At 34.4% G+C, this 20,461-nt stretch overlaps 1 protein-coding gene across 4 annotated transcripts in view; it reads right to left on the bottom strand.

The window, feature by feature from the left end:
- LOC134740724 (microtubule-associated protein Jupiter) overlaps positions 1-20,461 on the bottom strand; it is a 167,755-nt gene that overhangs the window by 67,958 nt on the left and 79,336 nt on the right. Inside the window, exon 1 of one of the 4 annotated variants that reach the window (XM_063673311.1) lies at positions 3,296-3,490. The exons of 1 other annotated variant lie outside the window; for it this stretch is intronic. In XM_063673311.1, the coding sequence (XP_063529381.1) occupies positions 3,296-3,357 (62 nt within the window). In that variant the 5' untranslated portion in view covers positions 3,358-3,490. Of the gene's footprint in view, positions 1-3,295; positions 3,491-20,461 lie in introns of those variants that run through there. 2 more of the 4 variants (XM_063673328.1, XM_063673335.1) reach the window with 2 other exon arrangements.

The following is a 20,461-nucleotide window of genomic DNA, read 5'->3' as shown; positions in this document are numbered from 1 at the left end:
ACAAGCGAAGTAGATGCATTTGCGTCATCTATGGTATATTTATATCTGTGCTAGTGACTTTATGAATTTACCAATATATAAAACTTAATAAACTGTTAAACAACGTCACAATACAATATTTTTATTTTCAATTCCTTCAGAGAAAGTGAGTAAGCTAAATAAAATTAGTTACTTAAATGAATAACCTGACGAAATCATATTTTTATAACAATGTTAAAAATACAAGTAACACTTAGCGGAAGTTTGATTTTAAATAGACGCACTTATTTCTAATTTTCTCTCGTCCCTAAACCTAAACTTAATTTTTGTTTTGTACAATAAAGTGATTTACTACTACTACTACTACTAAACCAAACAATGTTGGACTATGCGCTTAGTATTGAACTAGTCAAATTAAACTGTTAGTGGCATTTAGCGGCGTAAATGGTCACTTAGCAGCAAAGCAAGATCACTGCCTTTATAAACAAATCTATTCATCGTCAATTTTCTGCTCTAATTTTGGATACTGGTGGTCACCAGCTATCGGTTATTCGGGGTCAGTGGGTTATCAAGGTCAGGACTAGTTTTATTATAGTGATAGAAGAAAGGCCGCGGAAGCGTCGGCTTCGTCTGTCTGTCCGTAATCGCCCGTTTCCTATGGTATGCTAATGTGTGACGCCGGCACGCGACTGGCCTGCGTATACTATACGCCGTATAGGGTGCCCTTGTGTTAATTTTAGAATTTTTAATAGTTTATATATTAAAGGCTTCAAAGGTTGGTTAGGTGGTAGACAAGATTTTTTTAAATTTTACTTCAGGTGCACTCTTTCATTGATTGTATAAAATGACTATGTCATAAAAACACTAAAAATAACTGTAAAATAAGTTAAAAAACACTAACAATAGTTTTACTACATATTTATGGAATGGTGGTAGCTACAGCTAGTGTGTTCTTAATCAACGAAAGCAAGTAGAGTACAATACAATAATATAAATTCAAAAGTGGGAGTTAGTCAATAGTATTACTAATTAGGTATTATAATAGTACCTACAGCCATTAGATTGTGCACTGAAAGTAATAAACACCTACTCTAATCAAATGTAAAATAATTTTATACAGTTATTTAAATACCTAAATCCTGTTTATGAAAAAAGTAAACTGGTTTTTTTATTATTATTATTACAAATGATCTAAATTTTTGGCTTTTTAGGGTTTCGTACCCAAAGGGTAAAAACGGGATCCTATTATTAAGACTCATCTGTCCGTCTGTCGGTCCGTCCGTCTGTCACCAGGCTGTAATGTATATCATGAACCGTGATAGCTAGACAGTTGAAATTTTCACAGATGATGCATTTCTATTGCCGCTATAACAACAAATACTAAAAACAAAATAAAATAAATATTTAAGTGGGGCTCCCATACAACAAACGTGATTTTTGCCGTTTTTTGCGGAATAAAAAAATAAAAATGAAATTCATAATGGTGCGAAACCCTTCGTGCGCGAGTCCGACTCGCACTTGGCCGGTTTTTTAATTTATTAATCACCGCGTTTAACGGTTCTAATATATTGACGGAGCGGAGCGAACGCAAAAATGCTTTCGTATGTCCGAATGTTCTCGTCTACGTCTAGGTAGTTCAATCCAGCGGAGCGAGCAAGAGATATGGATTACAATTTACAACCAATGCTATTGGTTGGGTTCTCTCATCTTCGCTCGTCTCCGCCTTAGTGGAAAGGCGGCCTCTCATAAATCCATCTGTCAGATAATGCAATTTTGGTATTAAGAAAAGGTAATAGGGTAGATATTTGCTGAGAGGGTCAAATGGATTTACCCGAGTTTGAAGTTAAGCGACACATTTCTCAACCGAATCTCGTGAAATTTTGTGAGAGGGTTCGATAATTATATATATATCAATATTTATTTTTGCAAAAGGTATATAGGTAGGTACATTCATAAGTTTGTGCGCGACATTTGCTGCGATCAATACATTAACCACAATAAATCAGAAATACAATTTTCCACATGATAGTTTTGCAGGAAAACACTTTAACGTTACCCCTTTAACTTCATTTGGCTGATGTTTTTTTTAGTTAAATTGAACTCTACTGCGTTGCTTTGTTATTTTTTAACGAACTAGAGCCTGGAGCTGAGTTTCTTTATACAATTAAATTACGATATTCAAATTAATTATTTTGTGTTTATAATATGTAAGTTCAAAATTAACCATGTATTGAGCCCTCGCTAGGGGCACAGTCCCACGAAATGTAACCTCGACATAATTTAAGAAATGAGGTCGACAGTTCGGAAATTAATGCTAATAAATTCTATACAAAATGCTAACTTGTACAAGTTTTTATTGTGAAAAATATTTATTGCTTTTAAAAACAAACATCGTGTTTCATAAATGATAAAGTAATTAGAACTCCTTGGGTTTTTGCTCAGGTATACGATGGGTTACCTACATAATGTGTATTACAAATTATATATTTAGGTAATAATTTAATTAAATACTTATACTTCACCTTTGCACCCGGTACAGCTCGCGGAGGTCTTTTTGAAAAAAATATTTTAGTTAGTTTTGTAGTTTATTGTTTTATTTAGATAAGTTTAAGTTATTTCTTTATGATTGTATATGTACCATTAAATACTTATACCTCTCATTGGTATTTCGAAAATGCTCGTTTCACAACAATTGAATCAATTTAAGTTATTTATCTATAAGGAACGTTATTGTGTCATAGGATTCCTATATTTATCATGTTCATAATTGTTTTTTTTTTTGGTGAATCTACGGATCGGAAAGATAAGATGGCTGAAAGCTGAAAATTCTTTAACGCAGCGTGTGACCTCCGCATTATATCGACGTAGAGTTCAACGCACTTATTCTAACGTAAGTTCTCATTTTTCGTCACCAAAGGCTACACTTTTCAGGTTAATGAGTTGTAGTTCTTGTACAGTACCTTAATTTATGCGAAGAAACATTTATTTTACAAAGTTTTGGTTTTAGGCAACAAAATCAACACAAAATAAAATTCTAGATTTAATTAAGTATATGAAAACTTTGTATAACATATAAAACTACAATAGATAACAACATCTTTTTTTTTTTCGTTAAAATACAAGTAACTAAAATAAGGGCGCTAATTTACTTAGGTGTCCTCCCCAGCTCATAAAAATACGGAACATACATAATAACCGCAAATTTTTTATACAACATTAACACATTAGCGTACTAACCCTTGACCTTTCCCAAAACAAAGATCGTTTTCAGTCAAAATTCCGCAGCATCCCTCATCTTAAACGTGTTTTTCCTCACCTGTTCTTTCCATGGCCGATCTTGTAGAGCTCGACATGCTTGAACTGAGCGTAGGTGGCCATTGTGGTTTTATATAAAACACGAAGGGGGTGTTTATAACACGAGACACTGCGCGGAACCGGCGCGGAGTGAAAGATGACGTACGGTAGTGGCGGCGGGCGTCAGCTGACTGAACGCGCGCGGGCTGAACCCTCGCTTAAGTCGTAGTCGATGCTGGCACCCTCCGCCCGCGCGTGAAAAGCGATCCCGGCGCATGCGCGCGCCACTTCCGCACTATTTTTTTTAATCTTACAGTCACCTGGTTCCGCGGATGGACCACGGCGTGTGGCATATGCCGCAAGCTGTCATCCAGATGACCAGTGCTGACAGACAGCTAACGTAAGGGACGGAAAAGGTTTCAATGAGCGATCTACAACTAGTAGACAAACAAACCATAGTAGTAGCCATTTATTCTTTGCTTAGTATTTTTTATAATATTGTATCGATTTTTTATACCAAGCTCTTATAAACTCACCGGTACCAAAGATAGATATAACTCCGTAATAGATGGATACAGTCTAAGGAAAAAACGTGCCTCGAAAATCACGAAAATTTGATTCTCGATCAGATGGCGCCACTAGTTTTGGCCTACTCTCGTATAGATGGCGTTGACTGTTCGTTTGTTATTCATAATTTTTACGCATACCAGTGAAAGAACATGGGTCAAAATCATATAAAAATAATTAATGCAAATAAAAAAACATTTATCCATATTTAAATACATTTTAACGTATTTTTATAAATCTTCATTTTGAGTTTTAAAGTATGTCGATAGTAGTCGAAGTATGGCAGTGAATTTAAAGTGGTTACAAAATTTACTATGACAGTACCGCTCTATCTTATTATATCCTTATTGCCGGTACATAGGTACTACTTTTTATTCGGTACACATATCTAAGGATATTTTTCACACCATTCATCGTATATGTATATGTAAAACAGACCATGACTTAGTAATAACAATAACTAAAAGCAACTAAAAATCATTGGCTGCACACCTACACAGATAAATGAACATCAAAATTTTAATTAAATGCATATATTATCGCCTGACTAGGCACATAATCTGGCTAATTTTATTCATTAGCAGTGTCCCTTACCCCTTCAAGTTGCAGGGGTTGTCACCCGTGTACCGGTGCGGACGAGTCACATTACATTGTTAGGATCGGAAGAGTTAGCTTCAGTATGCACGCAATATAACATTTTTTGAATTTCGAGTGCGCGTTACAGAACTACCTACTATTTAAATCCACACGATTAAAACTAAAAACGAAAATGTATAAGATATGAAAAAAATTATATAGTTGGTCAAGCAAATCTTGTCAGTAGAAAAAAGCCGCAAATTTAAAAAATTTAGGCGCAAAGAGATGTCGTCCCATATTTTTTTTTAATTTCGCGCCTTTTTCTACTGACAAGATTTGCTTGACCAACTATATATATACGGATAAATGATTTTTATTTTAAATTTTTTTTAGAACGCCAGCATATGACTTTGACCCATGTTCTTTCACTGATGCTTTCAAGTTTCAACTCCATCGAGCCGAGTATAGGCCAAAGGTGTGGCGCCATCTTCGAGAATGACTTTTTATTGATTTCCGAGGTACGTTTTTTCCTTAGATTTTATTCATCTTATACGTAGCTACATACCGATGTTTTTGTGGTAGGTATATTATATATATAGGTACATACTACATACACGGTGGCTAAAAAATAAGCGCATACCCGTTGCCAGGGAGGTTTTGGGATTATACTGAGTAACTTTTACTATGGGACCAACCCCGAAATCACGAAAAAAAAATTTGCTGTTTCATACATCCCATCCATCCATCCATTTTTGCGATTTCGTGGTTGGTTCCATAGTAAAACTTACTCAATATAATCCCAAAACCTCCCTGGCAACGGGAATGCACTTATTTTTTAGCCACTCTGTATATGCTATAACGCATCTATGTATGGCCCGATTCGAACAATGCTTATAAGAAATTACAGCGGTATGATACCGATCTATCAGTGTCAATAGTGACGTTTTTTGGTTGAAGAAATGTCACTTTTGATACTGACCGATCGGTATATTGTATAAGTAGTAATTGTAGTATGTGTGTTTGTGTTTAATAGTCTCCATATTTAAGCTCTTTGCACTACCTGTTGACTTTTGTATGAGTTCTACATTTCCTGCTACCCAAAGGTTGTCTGGAAGAGATCGCTTTTTAGCGATAAGACCGCCTGTTGTTACCTGGTTCTATTTTTTCTTTAAATATTTCTTTGTAGTTTTACATGTATGTAAAATGTATAATTTTGGTGCAATAAAGAATATTTACTTACTTACTATATTGTACCGCTGTGACTTCTTTATTATAAGCATTGTTCGAATCGGGTTGTAAATTAAATACTGCCTGTGCCCCGTGACTTCCACGCGCAAAGCCAGTGTGCAGTGGTTTTCAAAAGTTAAAACAGCCGTTTATGCTTCGGTTCTATAATTTAAGTAGCCTAATGTTCATATGGTTTAAAAAAATTCATCAAAAGTAACTTTTGCATTCGTGGATCCAGCATCATAATTATCTCGATTATTGTCGTCAACACTGAAAGGAATGATTGCATAACTCTCATAACAGCAACAAATATTTTGTTAGTACATATGCAAAAATTGGGACTTGCGAACTACATAGGTATGTGTTAAACCAGACAACAGGTCGGTTTGTTACAAAGAAATCAGTTGAAAGATATTGATCAGAATTCATTTCCTAAAGTTCAGTAATTTTACTGAATACCTCAACGAGTTCGGCTATAGTTATTTGTTATACAAGGGTGCAAAGTTGTATTTTACCCGCGAGTGTGGAATTGAAACACGAGCAAGCGAAAGGATTCTATAGTTGAACCACGAGCGAAGCGAGTGGTTCTAAAATAGAATCCTGAGCGTAGCAAGTGTTTCAACACACGAGAAGTAAAATACATTTGCACCCGTGTGTAACACAAAACTTTTCACCTCACTATAGCGAGGAAAGTGCAACATCCACAGGCGTTAGATCATCTTCATCACTGAAATCACTCATATTTTTACGATATTATACCAAAAAACTCTGGAAATTCTGTATTTTTACGTGAGAAGTTTTTATGTAAAAATTTTGTTGACAATGTTGACATTTCTGACGTATGAAATGTCAATGATGCGTTTTGAAATTGCATCGACTCAACTTGTGCGTTCAGAATTATATTTAACATCATTATTAAAAAACAAATGTTTCTTATGGAACTTTAAGGTTTATGACATAAAATCATTAAATAAAGCTAAATTTGGTATTTTTTATTAGATTCTTAAACCATTTGTTTAATGATAATTAATATCAAACGAATCATTATTATGAGCGTTTTACGTTTTGTTATCTGTCAAGCTACTTAAAACATGCTCCATCCAAGGTCAAATTACTTTCCCCACTAGTGGATAAAATGCGTTTTTCCCCGCTTGTTTTAAAGGATAAAAGACAACTTTCTGAGCTAGTGAGGGGAAAATTATTTTTTTCAGTGGTGTATTGTTTGTTGGTCATTGTTTTTCTTTTAATATTTCAATATTAGTAGCATATGAAAAACCAGTGCTAAATGTTATTATGGCAACCAAACAAAAAAATGTTATTCAGTTCGCGATGAATGCAAGGATTCGATCATTGCACATGCTAACCAACTGAGAACAATTTGGCTGCGGTTCAAGGATTTCGCGAGGGTTGCCCACGGCACAGCTGAACCCTCGAGGTCGATAAACTGTAGCTAGATGATTAGTCGGATTACAAGCAACAAGCAACTCATTCGTGCTAATCCTGCTACACCAGTGGACAGTTTTTTTTTTTAATTATTGGAATAATTTATATAAGTTCGGCAAATACATAAACTATGTAGGTTAATTTGTCAATTACTGGCTACTGTTTAATAACTGGCCACCTTATACTAGAAATTAGTTCTATTCACCTATAAACATAATTCATTTTAGTATTTTAAGGTGGTCAATTAATGGAGGGTGGCCAGTTATTGAAACCTTATACTAAAATGAATTGGTGAATAATTAATTAATAATTCATTTTTAGTTTAGGGTGGCCAGTTATAAACCGGTGGCCAGTAATTGACGAGATCAAAAACCTGAGAAATAAAGCATTATAAGACAACTATCCAATAGGTACGGTAAGTAATTGCGTCTCATTTACAAAATATATTTAGTTTTGACTTTTGACATATGTTTAGTGACAATAAACGTATCTGATAATTTTTAAAACCTAAACTCCCGGAGCCAGTTACATAGGTACATATATAAACAAATAATGGTATAAGAAACAAAAATAATGTGGTTTAATTTGTATACCATTGTTATAAATACAATTCCTGTTCTAATGGAAACTCATATCATAAGTCAGAAATATATATGTATATTATAGAGGTAGCTTTACCTGTTAATGTTGACGGAAAATCCGGAACACGCTACTAATAATAGTAATAATGAATAACTAAAAATAAGTACACATGTTAAATGAGTTGGACATCACCAGCAATCTCCATTTTTAGAGTTCCGTACCCAAAGGGTAAAAACGGGACCCTATTACTAAGACTTCGCTGTCCGTCTGTCCGTCTGTCTGTCTGTCACCATGCTGTATCTCATAAACCGTGATAGCTAGACAGTTGAAATTTTCACAGATGATGTATTTCTGTTACCGCTATAACAACAAATACTAAAAAGTACGGAACCCTCGGTGCGCGAGTCCGACTCGCACTTGGCCGGTTTTTTACAAGTTCTATCTAAATAAATTAATATTTTTGGCCTAGATAGGTACAATAAGAAAAACAAAAATAAACGACTAGACGAAATATCAGGCACATTTATTACGGGCGTATGCATAACTGAATTGTGTTGTTATTCATATAGCTTGTACAGTCGAGTTCATAAATATGTATACATTTCTTCACCTTAATCCATTGCAATAAGGTGAAAATATGTATACATATTTATGAACTCGACTGTACATATGTCTCTGAATTTAATAACTTTTCCAAACCCTCATTCGAATAAGCCGTCACTGTCTCTACAGAATTTAGAGGCAAGTTAATTAGAAGATTTCCCCCCCTCCTTTGACAACATTTGTATTTTTACTTACTTCCCGTGAGTAGAGTAGGTACTTATTTATCGAAAAGGGTACACGTGGTCTAGTTATAGTATATATTAGAGATAGAGAGTTACTGTCAGTAAATTTTGTAGCCTCAGTAAATTTACTGCGATCTCTCGACACACGATTAAAACTAAAAACGAAAACGTATAAAAATACCGAAAAATGTATATATGTATATATATATATGGATAAATGATTTTTTTATTTGTTATTATTATTTTTATATGATTTTGACCCACGTTCTTTCAGTGATATGTGTTAAAATTGTTAAATAATAAACTAAACCGTCAACGCCATTTCTTTTATTGAGGTGTGCAATAAAGAGTATTTTCATCACACTCGCTCAGTAAATGTGGAATTGCACACAGACTTAGCGGGAACAATAGAAAAAGCGTTTTACCTAGGGAGTTACGAAGTTTCTAGTATTATAATTAAAAGTTTTTTGTCTTTATACTTCATTTTTGTATCGCGCGATGAAAAACATTGTGTTTAACTCGGGTTTAATTAATAATAATATTGCAAACTCGAGTCTATAAATTTAACTATACTCTCGTTTGCAATATTTAATTCACGCCCCATGTTGCACAATGTACTATTGTATTGTATTGTAAGTCATATGAACTAAGAAGGTTATGTTATAACTGTTATAAGTCAAACATTTATTAAAAATCAAGCTGTAAATTAATATTAAGTACTTCAAAATACTGATGTTTTTTTATTTAAATTGATTTTTATGGTTAAGTACCAAAAGGATAAAAACGGGACCCTATTACTAAGACTCCGCTGTCCGTCTGTCTGTCACCAGGCTGTATCTCATGAACCGTGATATCTAGACAGTTGAAATTTTCACAGATGATGTATTTCTGTTGCTGCTATAACAACAAATACCAAAAAGTACGGAACCCTCGGTGAGCGAATCCGACTCGCACTTGTCCGGTTTTTTTTGATTAGATTATATAGGGTGGACCAAAAGTCTTTTTTATATTGACATACAGCTATGTATGTAACCTATGTAATTATATAAAAATATTTTGGTCCACCCTACATCACGTAATATGATTAGGTTTATGATGTGCGTGGAAAAAAAACTGACAAATTAAATTAAAATATGTATTCCAAATATTCCAATGGGTGTGCTTTTATACTTCCTATACAGTTATAGTGCTACAAGAAATTGTAGAAAATAAAACAAGCACTGATGCTGGCTTTGCAGCGAGCATCCATCTTTTCGACCCGAACAATCTAGCACCACCTCCCTATTTCATCACTATTTAAACCATTACAACACATTCATAACAATTATTTTCTGTTCTAAAACATAGTGCTATTTAAAAATCAACCTCAAAATAATAATTATAAGGAGCATACTACATTTGTGTAGGTGATTTCACTTTTAGTAGTGTGGTCAACTGTTTATTTAGACTTAAACTCGGAAGGCGGCCACATAGGCAAGTGATGGCTCTCGCTTTGTATAAGGGTTTCAACAAATATCTCAAAAGGCGCTTTTTGACGTTAACGCGCTTACTAAGAAGCTCTAACATCAGAGTATTTATGTTTTCACTGCGAGCTTGCGTAACGGGGACGGTGGACTCCTACACTCGACATAACTCTTAGATTTAAACCACACTCTTTTTAAAGCTTACCTATAGACTATAGATATTATTCTAATTATTTATGCGTATAGTAAAGTGTAAGCATTAAATTCATTAAAAAATCATTTAATTTAATAAGTGACTAAAATATTAAGGCACACAACCGTTATCTTTCCGGCATACATATCTGGCGTTCGTCAATAATCATGATTATTCAAACTCTAACTAGTTAACTAAAGTTTTAGTATATTTATTAATACTTCGAAAATGTACCAAAAACATGATATCAAAACTTTAAATTCGCCGAAAGGCTGTCTAAATATAAATGCGTACTAATATTATAAAGTTTTGTTAACTCTTCGTACTTAAACCGCTGAATCGATTTCCTTAGATGAATTTTGGTATGGAGATAGTTTGAGATCCGAGAAAGGACATAGGGTATTAGTTTTTATCAATTATCATCATCATTCCACACAGACGAAGCCGTGGGCAGAAGCTAGTTACATAGTAAAGATAAATCAAAGTAGCTCTAAGTAGCAGAAAATTTCATCACTGGCCTGCACTGTAATCTCTTATCGTATGGTACACATATGAATATGAATATGTACGGCTATACCACCCTACACCCTACCTAATCTTTATAACAATCTAATGCTATACGACGATTAGGATTGAATCAAACTACGAATTTCGAACATCTGTTTAACCATAACCATCAAAAAAACGAGTTGCTACTACTACTTAACGTTTTTATATAACAAATTATTTACTGGCTAAAAATAAGATCGTTTAAAAATAAATCATATAAGTTGCTACAAAAAGCTGTTTAAATATTTCCACACAACCGAAGCGCGGACGTTTTCTACTTTGTACTTAACATTAACACTCCCATTGCCCTTTGTTTATCTCTGAAATATTATCACCGACAACAAACTCGGCAGCTCGACTCGTTGTGTAATACTAACTAAGCTACACTTTTAAGGTTCAAGAGGTTTCCATTTCATCTTAATAGCTTTTGAAGCGTGCTATTGCAGTGTGGTACGCCCGCTGCAGGTGTAAACGCATGTGTTCTGTATAATTCCCACTGTTCAAGGGAGACTAAGGGAAATCACAAATCTTAAATATTTTAGATTATATTTCACTTACCATAACAGCTAGTCTGACTTTTACAGTTACAATTAGTCTTACAATAAGCATACTAAAATTATTCAATTCAGAAATTATTTTATAAGTATTTTCAAGCTACAAAATACTGATCATAATAACCATTAGTCCCATAGCCGGTCGGGTCCGGGTCATCAAACACCAATGCATAATCGCTCTCGTCACAGAGACAGTCAGTTTTTGACATCCCTTCTATCCTTGCTAGCCGTTCCCATCATACCACACATTCCACCCAATAATCAAAAAGTTGATCATTAATCTCACACACTGTTCCAATGTAAACTTTAGCTGGTGCTGCTTCAGATCTAGAATGAATGAACGACATTAGTTGACTTAGTACTCTGTGGTTTTAAGCGAAGTCATATGTCGACACGTCGAGCCCGACGTCTTGAAAGGGGTTCAATTTTTAAGACAAGTGAAACAATAGGACCTCATGTATGGAACCCCCGGATTAATCAACAATGGCGTGTGTCTCTTTGTGTGCCGCTTGGTAGAAAGATATATTACGCCTTGCCTTTAATATCTTAATATGTTTCTGGCTGCTTTGATGGCGACTGTATGTAGGCATTTGTACCAATACCGCGACATATCAGTGACATGTATGACTGCAGAGCACAACGCTTACAATACAGGAAAATGATAATGGAACCAAACACAGACAACTCCGTACGTACTTTTGTTAGTAGGGGGAAGTACCCCAGTGGCGGACAAGAAGCCTTTTTGAAGAAAATAAAAAAGTATTTGAAAAAAATTATCTTTACTTTTGAATTACTTTAGTCAACACACTTTAGAATCAAATAACACAGAAACTTTAGTGGAAAAAAAACTCATTCTTACCGGACGGAATACATTTCGAACCCGGACGGTTAAAACATTTGACACCGATCACAAATATAATCCTCTGATCATTCTGGATTGTCAAGCACAGGCTTCCTGCGCCCACCCATGGCAACTGGAGCACTGTATCCAGTCTTCGTCATAATCTAAACATACTACGGGCTGCTTCAACCAATGGCTGCTGTTTTTCCTCCTTTTTCAACTTCGCTCTTCACTTGTTTATTTAGTTTCCCCTTAACTTCACCTTTTTAGGTGGTTTAGCTAGTTTTCCTTTATATCAAATTTTCACTTTTTTCACACCTTCTTTTCCGAACATTTTTTTCTTCTCTTCCATTTTTCCTTGCCCGTTCTTCTATCTGACACATTGTACACATACATTGTAGGTACAAAATTCAACCAAAAAAAACATTTTCACTGTCCGCACTTGCAGGACTACTAATACTGTGTCCAGTACTGAGGGTTAGGAAATCATTACAATCATTTGTTGTGTACCTCAACTATTGCAATTATGTAAAAAACTTTTATAGACTACGAAATTTAAGTGATTAATTTACATTAAAAAATAGGCCGAAACTTATGTGAAGTAGCGCCTTCCCTACACTAAAAAAACGCTCCCAGTCGCTGCGCGCATCACAAGCAATGCGCATTGCGCATCCCGTTTCTTGACATTGGTATGTCCCCCCGCGCCACTTTTGCTTATCCTTGAATGAGGGCTATCGTTTTTGTGCTCACCAGTTAGCGCCACTGTAAATGTAGGTCCAGAAAAACAGATCTCGGAAATTGTTCTATGCTTATTTTTATAAAATCAACACGTTCTAATATACACAAAGGTATTTTAACGTCTAAATGTGCTATTTATTACCATGATTTATCAAAGGTGGACAAAAATTCACCACAATGATGAATAAGGAGTAAAAATTCCCGATAAAAAAGTTTGAATCACATAAATTTCTATGCATTTAACATTTTGAAAGACCTCCATTTACACTAGCGCCCCTAGCGGCGAAATTAAACGCGGTAGCCCTCTATGCTCGCGTTGTTAGTTGCCGAGATAGTACGTGTGTCCGACACTATATGCCGTCCGTGGTTACGGGACTTCCCCCTACTAAGCCCCGATTACACCTATCATAAGCACGTAGTATTATCGAAAAGTTCAGTCGGTTATTAATGTTTTTCAGCGGGCCTAGCCAAAATGACAATAGTTTGCAGAAAACGAAACGAAACTATTATTTCCATACAATACCTATTTACGTTTATTCAAATCGTTTTATGCAAACGATTGTTATTTTGGCTAGCCCCCCTGGTGATAATATTGTAGTATTATTACAATGTAGTGTCAAATAGTAAAATTCGACTTCAAATGTCGGTTCGAAAGCCTTTCTCTGTTAATCTTGAAAGTATGTGTAATTAAATGCAACGGCATAACAAATGAACGGATATACGTTTAAGACGCAGACGTTTTAAACGAGTACTGCGTGTGCCGGCACCGACAACAGAATAAGTACGTCGACTATTTTTCAGTGTGCTTAAACTGATGAATCATTATAATAGTAGTTTATGTGACTGCTACATAATAAAAGACATTAAAATAAGAATGTGGGTTTATGAAACGAATGAAATGGGTTTCATAAAAGTATCACACGAGTATTTTAATGCCTTATTATGTACAGTTACATTGTATACACTGCTTTTTCTACATAAATATCATAAGCTTCAACAAAACAAAGTAATTTTATATTAATTAAACGTCAAATGGCGGTGATGCAAACTTTTTCGCGCATGTCACGCATCCGTTGTTTTTTTTTATTCAGAGATAAACTAGTCGGGGACCTACTGCCATATCGTTCGACATCAAGTATCATGCTACGGATGGTATAGAAAGGATGTCAATCTCTTATGGCAGAATTGTTGCAAAAGTGACCAGCTTTCAGCTGTAAATAATAGTTTCTAATCTCTCCGGTGGCGCTGGGTAGGCTCTGAGACCAGAAAGTATTGTAATATATAGGAGACTCTATGGCATGAACCATAGAGGTATAATAATGTAGAGATGAAATGGAGGAGGGGCAGCAAATAACCCGACCAAATTACGTAAGTTGTTTCTGGTATGTTGTCAGGAATGTTAAAACGTGTTTTTAATTTTGTCGCATTGCGTATGTTCTGTCCCCCACGGTTGCACGGGTGCACATCTATATAAAATACTAGGTGTGTGGTCTAGGTACTTCAGTTTACGTTGGTGCCGCCTATTTACTGTTTTTTGATGGACATTTTTCATATATAGAGATTTTCCTCCTTTTACTTCAACACTCCATATTAACATGCGAAATTGGACAAAATTGTTTGCAACTGACCATTTCGAATAAAACGTCATCGCGACTGATATTAGAATTCGCATTTCTTTGTATCTCAGAGATGTTCTAAATTTGATAGTAATTAATAAGGTATCGGTTATCGATAACGTAAAGTTAAAATTACGATGCACTCACAGATACAGGTCTGTGAATATAGGCCGTTAGCTTATCGTTTCTGAATATATTATAGGGAGGTTATGATATTGATGTATTATTAGGGCAAAGAAATTAATTATTTTTGTTTTTTGGAACCATCTCATTTTAGCGTGTCGGTGTTACTCGTGTTACATGTTGTATACTTTACTCAAACATAATGTGGAATGTAACAGTTAGGTAGACCGTTATCCTTATTAGTAGTGTATATATAAACGTAAGTTTGATTATTTTACTACGCCTTCGCATTTTAACTTGTCATTATGTACTCAAATGAAAAATGTATAAATAAGATATTTCAATTTATTTATTTCCTTTAAGTACAATTTTAAGTTTACATCATGTTGTTCATAAGAGCAGGAAACGATTCCTCCGTACTAGTAAAAACTGTATGACGGCAGGAAGCACCACCTCTCCCGGATCACGGATATAATCATCATAATCATCATAATATATTTATTGTGACTATAGGTAAAAAAAAAGGTGTTACATTTTATGGGTACTAAAACCATAGCCTACCATCTTAATGGCGTACAATATTTCTTAAAGCTAACAATAATATTTAATGTCAAAAGATAACATAATTAGTACCTATATTAACATAATTATATTTGGCTAAGCATAATAAATTATAACTAAGACTAATTGACAATCAGTTTAAAGTAGACATTTTTTATATAATAGTATTTAATTATAAGCACCCTTTATTATTTAAAAAGTCATTAACCGTGTAAAACATTCTATGCAGTAACCATTCATTTATTTTCCTTTTTAATTTGTTATCATCAAAGGATTTAAATTCGTCTGGAATACAATTAAATATTTTAATTGCCATGAAATAAATACTGTTCTTATAGAAGACAGTGCGTGGGCAATGAATACTAGCCAATTTATGATTGTTTCGACAATTTCTATTATACCTGGCTACTTTTTCAAACAGTTGTAGGTGTTTTTTAACAAACATCGCCACCTCTTTAATATAAAGACATGGTAGCGGTAATATCTTATATCTAACAAACAATGGCCTGCAAGAGTCACGTTGGGATGCACCATACAGAGCCCTAACACATTGTTTTTGAGCTTTGAATGCCTTCAGCCAGTTCGTGGAATTCCCCCAAAAAATAATGCCATAGCAAAGCAACGACTGAACGTATCCAAAATACGCAAGAATTCCCGCTTTTTCTGATGTGCTATGTACAACTCTACGAAGAGGATATATAAACCTAGAAAGCTTCGCACACAGATCCTCTATATGTAATTTCCAATTGCAATTGTTGTCGATTAACAATCCAAGAAATCTCGAATTGTTTGTTATAGCAATAGATTCTGTGTTATAGTTTATGTCAATTGGTAATGATGATCTATATCCGGAATGAAATTGAACTACGTGCGTCTTTGATATATTAATGTTCAATTCATTAATATTTAGCCATTCAACAATAATGCTAAGCGTCTTGTTGACATCAATTTCATATTTTTCTACAGTCTGCGTACATTTTACAATGGCTGTGCTGTCGTCGGCGTAAAGCACCATTTGGTTGTTTGTATACTTTGGTATGTCGTTGATATAGAATAAAAATAGAAGTGGTCCCAAGATACTTCCTTGAGGAACCCCTCTTGCGTTGATTCTATATTCTGACCTAGCGGTGTTCATTGTTTTTGTTTTTTCACAGAATCGATTTAACTCTGTGCATTGTTTTCTATTGGTAAGATAACTTCTCAACCAGTTTAGTGTTTGTCCTCGTATGCCATAGCAATTTAGTTTATCAAGCAGTATTTTATGGCTAACACAGTCGAAGGCTTTTGACATGTCAGTAAATATCGCCGACACGTGTATTCTATTGTCCATACATTCGTGTATGGTTTTGAGGAGTTGGAAAATAGCAAGATTGGTAGATCTATTTTTGCGAAAGCCACTTTGTTCATTGGTTATTAACTTGAATTTATCGGAGAACGCTGTTAGTCGAATATGCATGAGTCGTTCAAATATTTTGGAAAATACAGGTATTAATGTGATCGGTCTATAGTTATTTATTTCTTCTATATTTCCTTTTTTATGAAGGGGTTTGACGATTGAATATTTTAGCCTTTCTGGAAAAATACCGGCTTCGAAAGAAAGGTTCACTATATATGCTAAGGGTTTTATTATGTACATAGAGGATTCTTTAATGATTTGTGTTGATATTTCATCATAACCGACCGATCGAGTATTTTTCAAAGATTTTATTATTTTAAGGATTTCATTCGGACAAGTAGGATGTAAAAACATGCTAGAAGCCATTTTTGGGATTTTCTTACATTCATCGTTGGCTGTTAAGGGCGCGGTAACTGGCAAAGATTCGACAAAGAAATTATTGAAAGCGGTAGCAATACTTTCCGGATTAGTGATAACTTCACCCTTTGTTTTTATTTTATCTATTATATTAGACATTTCATTTCGACCAGTATATTTTTTAATTATGTTCCAAGAGGCCCTACACTTATTGTCAGATTTTTCGATAATGTTGTGGTTCACTAATCTTATCGACGATTGAACACACTTTTTTAACAATTTAGAATAGCTATGATACAGTTTTTTCTTTTGTTTGGACCCTGTATAAATAGCCTCCTTGTATAAACCTCTCTTTTTCATACTTGAAACTTTTATGCCTTTTGAAATATACTTGCTTTTGTCGATAGATTTTATTTTAAGTTTTCTAATTGGAAAACATAAATCAAACAGTAATTTATAAATGTCAATAAATTCATTATATGCTACATCTATATCTTTCGCACTAAACACATCGTTAAATGATAAGGAGCTCAGGCAATTTATGAATTTTCTAATATTGTCTCTGGAATAGTCGCGTCTGTAGACGTACCAAAAATTAGGAACCGATTTTCTCCTAAGTTTTAGCGTAATACTTTGTGCAGTATGATCAGACAATGCTAAATTATGTACCTCAGCTACTCCAGTACGAAAATTACACATAATGTTGTCAATACATGTCTGTGAGGTTTGCGTTATCCTAGTTGGATCTGTTATACGTATATTGAGATTAAATGATTGAATAATGTTGACAAATGTATTTCTTAAATTTAGATTTTTCGCTGAAGGCAAGAGGTCTATATTGAAATCACCACACAGAACAAGCTTATGATTTTTATAACAGAGTTTTTCCAGAAGAAGATCGAATTTGTCAAAGAATATATTTATGTCACTGTCCGGAGTACGGTATATACATACAATAGTCAGATTTTCGTTTGGCAGTTTAATTCCACAACATTCAAAAACCTTTGCCTGGCTGAGGTCCTTAATGCCCGTAACAGTTTCGAACAAGACGCCCTTTTTTATCAGGATACAGCACCCTCCCCTTTTATGATTACTGTTTGAGTTTTTTGTTTTTTTCCTTGCGAATATATCGGCCAAAACGTAATCATCCAATTGTATGTTTTTTTCGTGTCCATGAGGTACAAAATGCTCTGTTAAGCATACGACGTCTGGAGTTCCTGAGTTAATATCTAAGTCTTTTAGGGCTACATTTAATTGTTCAATTTTGTTCAGAACTCCTGCTATGTTTTGGTGGAGGATGCACAATTCACTTTTTATCAGTTTTGATTTCGCGTTCATGTCATTAATTTGTGTTTTTCCACTATCGACGTTACTCTTGAAGGCCACGAAAGGAACAATCCCCACGAAAGGAAAAGTCCTTTTCTTCGACTACATACTTTATAAGGCTAGAAAGGTCTTTGAAAACAGTTCTCATTCCGCAATTATTAATGCGACCATCTTTTTTCCTAAACATATATGAATCGTAAGTCAGATTTTTGTTACAGTCAAGAAGATATGCGTACTCATTTTTCTCTACATCTGTGTGCAAAAGTTGATTGAATTTTTCTATTCTGCGATTAAATATATTCGCGTAGTCACTGCACTTAAAAGTTGGACTACAAATTATAATATTTGTATGCATGCATTCCTGAAGGGCATTTTTCATATATTGAACTACGCTTGTGTAATCCTTTGATTCACTAAAATCTGCCTCCCCTATGAAAATCAAGCAAAAATCGTTCATTGTGTAGTTGACTAACTTTCTTCCTAAATTTTTTAACAGTTCTGTAATGTTAGCATGAGGAGTGAGATAGTGACAAATTTGGTAATCAATTTCTAAATAGTGGCTAGCAATAGATAATAGATTGTTGTAATTATTAGAACTTATCATGCAAATTTTATTTTTCGAGGTTAGGCATTGGTTTGTCGTTTCGTGTTTGTTTTTTCCGTTTTTTCCACAGTCTGCAAGTGATTGAGTATTCGTTGCACTGGCTTGCACTGGTCTGATACTGCACGGTCTCAATAATTCTTTATCGTCATGGGAGGAGCTGGTGGATGGAGCTTTACGCTCATCATTTTGCAGAGTCCTCAATTGTATAGGACTGGAAAATGAGTTATCCCTCGATATTCCATTCTTGCGCCGGAGTTTTCTCTTTTTTTTATTACTTCCTACATAGTCGGCCTTGGGTGGCGTGTTGGTACTGAGTATTTGTTTATACGTGTGTATTGTCTTTTGATAATTCTCCATAGTTTTTTATACTCCATATATAATTATATACTTACGTACATAATAGAAGCCTAATAAAAAATTAAAGTAACTCTCACGACATAAATGCATAACCATAAAACTGCGGCCATCAAGGAAATAATAGTTATTTTGTATAATTACTAATTAAATTTCCACCTGATTAAAAAATGAGAGCGTTCCGAATTGTCGCCGTGGAAGATAATAAAAGACACGGATTTCAACTTTTTACAGTCATTTAATTACATGCCGTACTTTTACCAATTCAAGTTAATAGCTGAAATTCAAAGCTTTTCTTTTTAGAATAATATAAACATAACTTATTATTCTGCTATAAGTCATTATAACTAAAATAAACATAGTACAAGTTTGCTATTTCTTCGTATTAGTTGTAACTAAACAAAAAATTATAGTGCATGAACCACCAGAATTTTTATATTATTAATGAAAGTTTTCCGTTAAAGTTAATTGTTTGTTTGTTCTGATTTAGGTATAAACGGTTATTTTACACGTGGTTCATTTGATACAGATCTACCTTAAATTATTACACGCACCTACACTGCATTTTTCTTACGGGATCTGAAATTACCAGGGGCCCGTTTCTCAAAAGCTTGTAACTTGTAATTACCATCGGATGTCACTTTTTGACAGCTTCTGTTAGAAAGGGACTTCAACTTGTATTACAAGTTACCAGCTTTTGAGAAACGGGCCCCAGCCAAGTAATACTACTAGTTATACTAGTAGATGGTGTACACATGCACTGTACACTTACAATTTAGGACGGGCTGTATGCAACTACATCTGCAGTTTATGAGGCCATTTATGTGATCCGACTGGATGCTGTGCTGTGGTTTCGCGGTCCGCTGCCTTCGCGGGAAATGGCGATATGAACAAAGATGAAAATTTCACTACCAAGCAAATTGAATATGAACTTTCGATTGCGGTGAAATGTGCGTGCAATACAGCCTTTGAAAGCTACTAGATATTGTTCCAACCTGTGTTGCGTTTGATTGAACTAGAATATTAAAACTTTCTGTTAACAGGTTTCAATAATAAGAGTAAAAGGAATTTATTATATCTTATTTCAATATCAGATTTATTCCCAAGATAATTTTACTTCTTTACATAGTCATAATCATAGTCATAGTTTTTTATTTGCTAGAATTATATAATATATTGACATAAATTGGTAGATCAACATAATTCACCACTATTATAGGCATGCAAAACTTTACACTATACATAGGTACATCTAGAACATTTTAATACACATAGCACATAGAAGTGTCATCTTAAGACCTATTTAAATAAGTTAAAATAGGTATTTACATTT

Source organism: Cydia strobilella, chromosome 1, assembly GCF_947568885.1.
Source record: "Cydia strobilella chromosome 1, ilCydStro3.1, whole genome shotgun sequence".
NCBI lineage: Eukaryota > Metazoa > Arthropoda > Insecta > Lepidoptera > Tortricidae > Cydia > Cydia strobilella.
The sequence above is the reverse complement of the archived record's forward strand: the minus strand, read 5'-3'. Positions and strand labels throughout refer to the sequence as shown.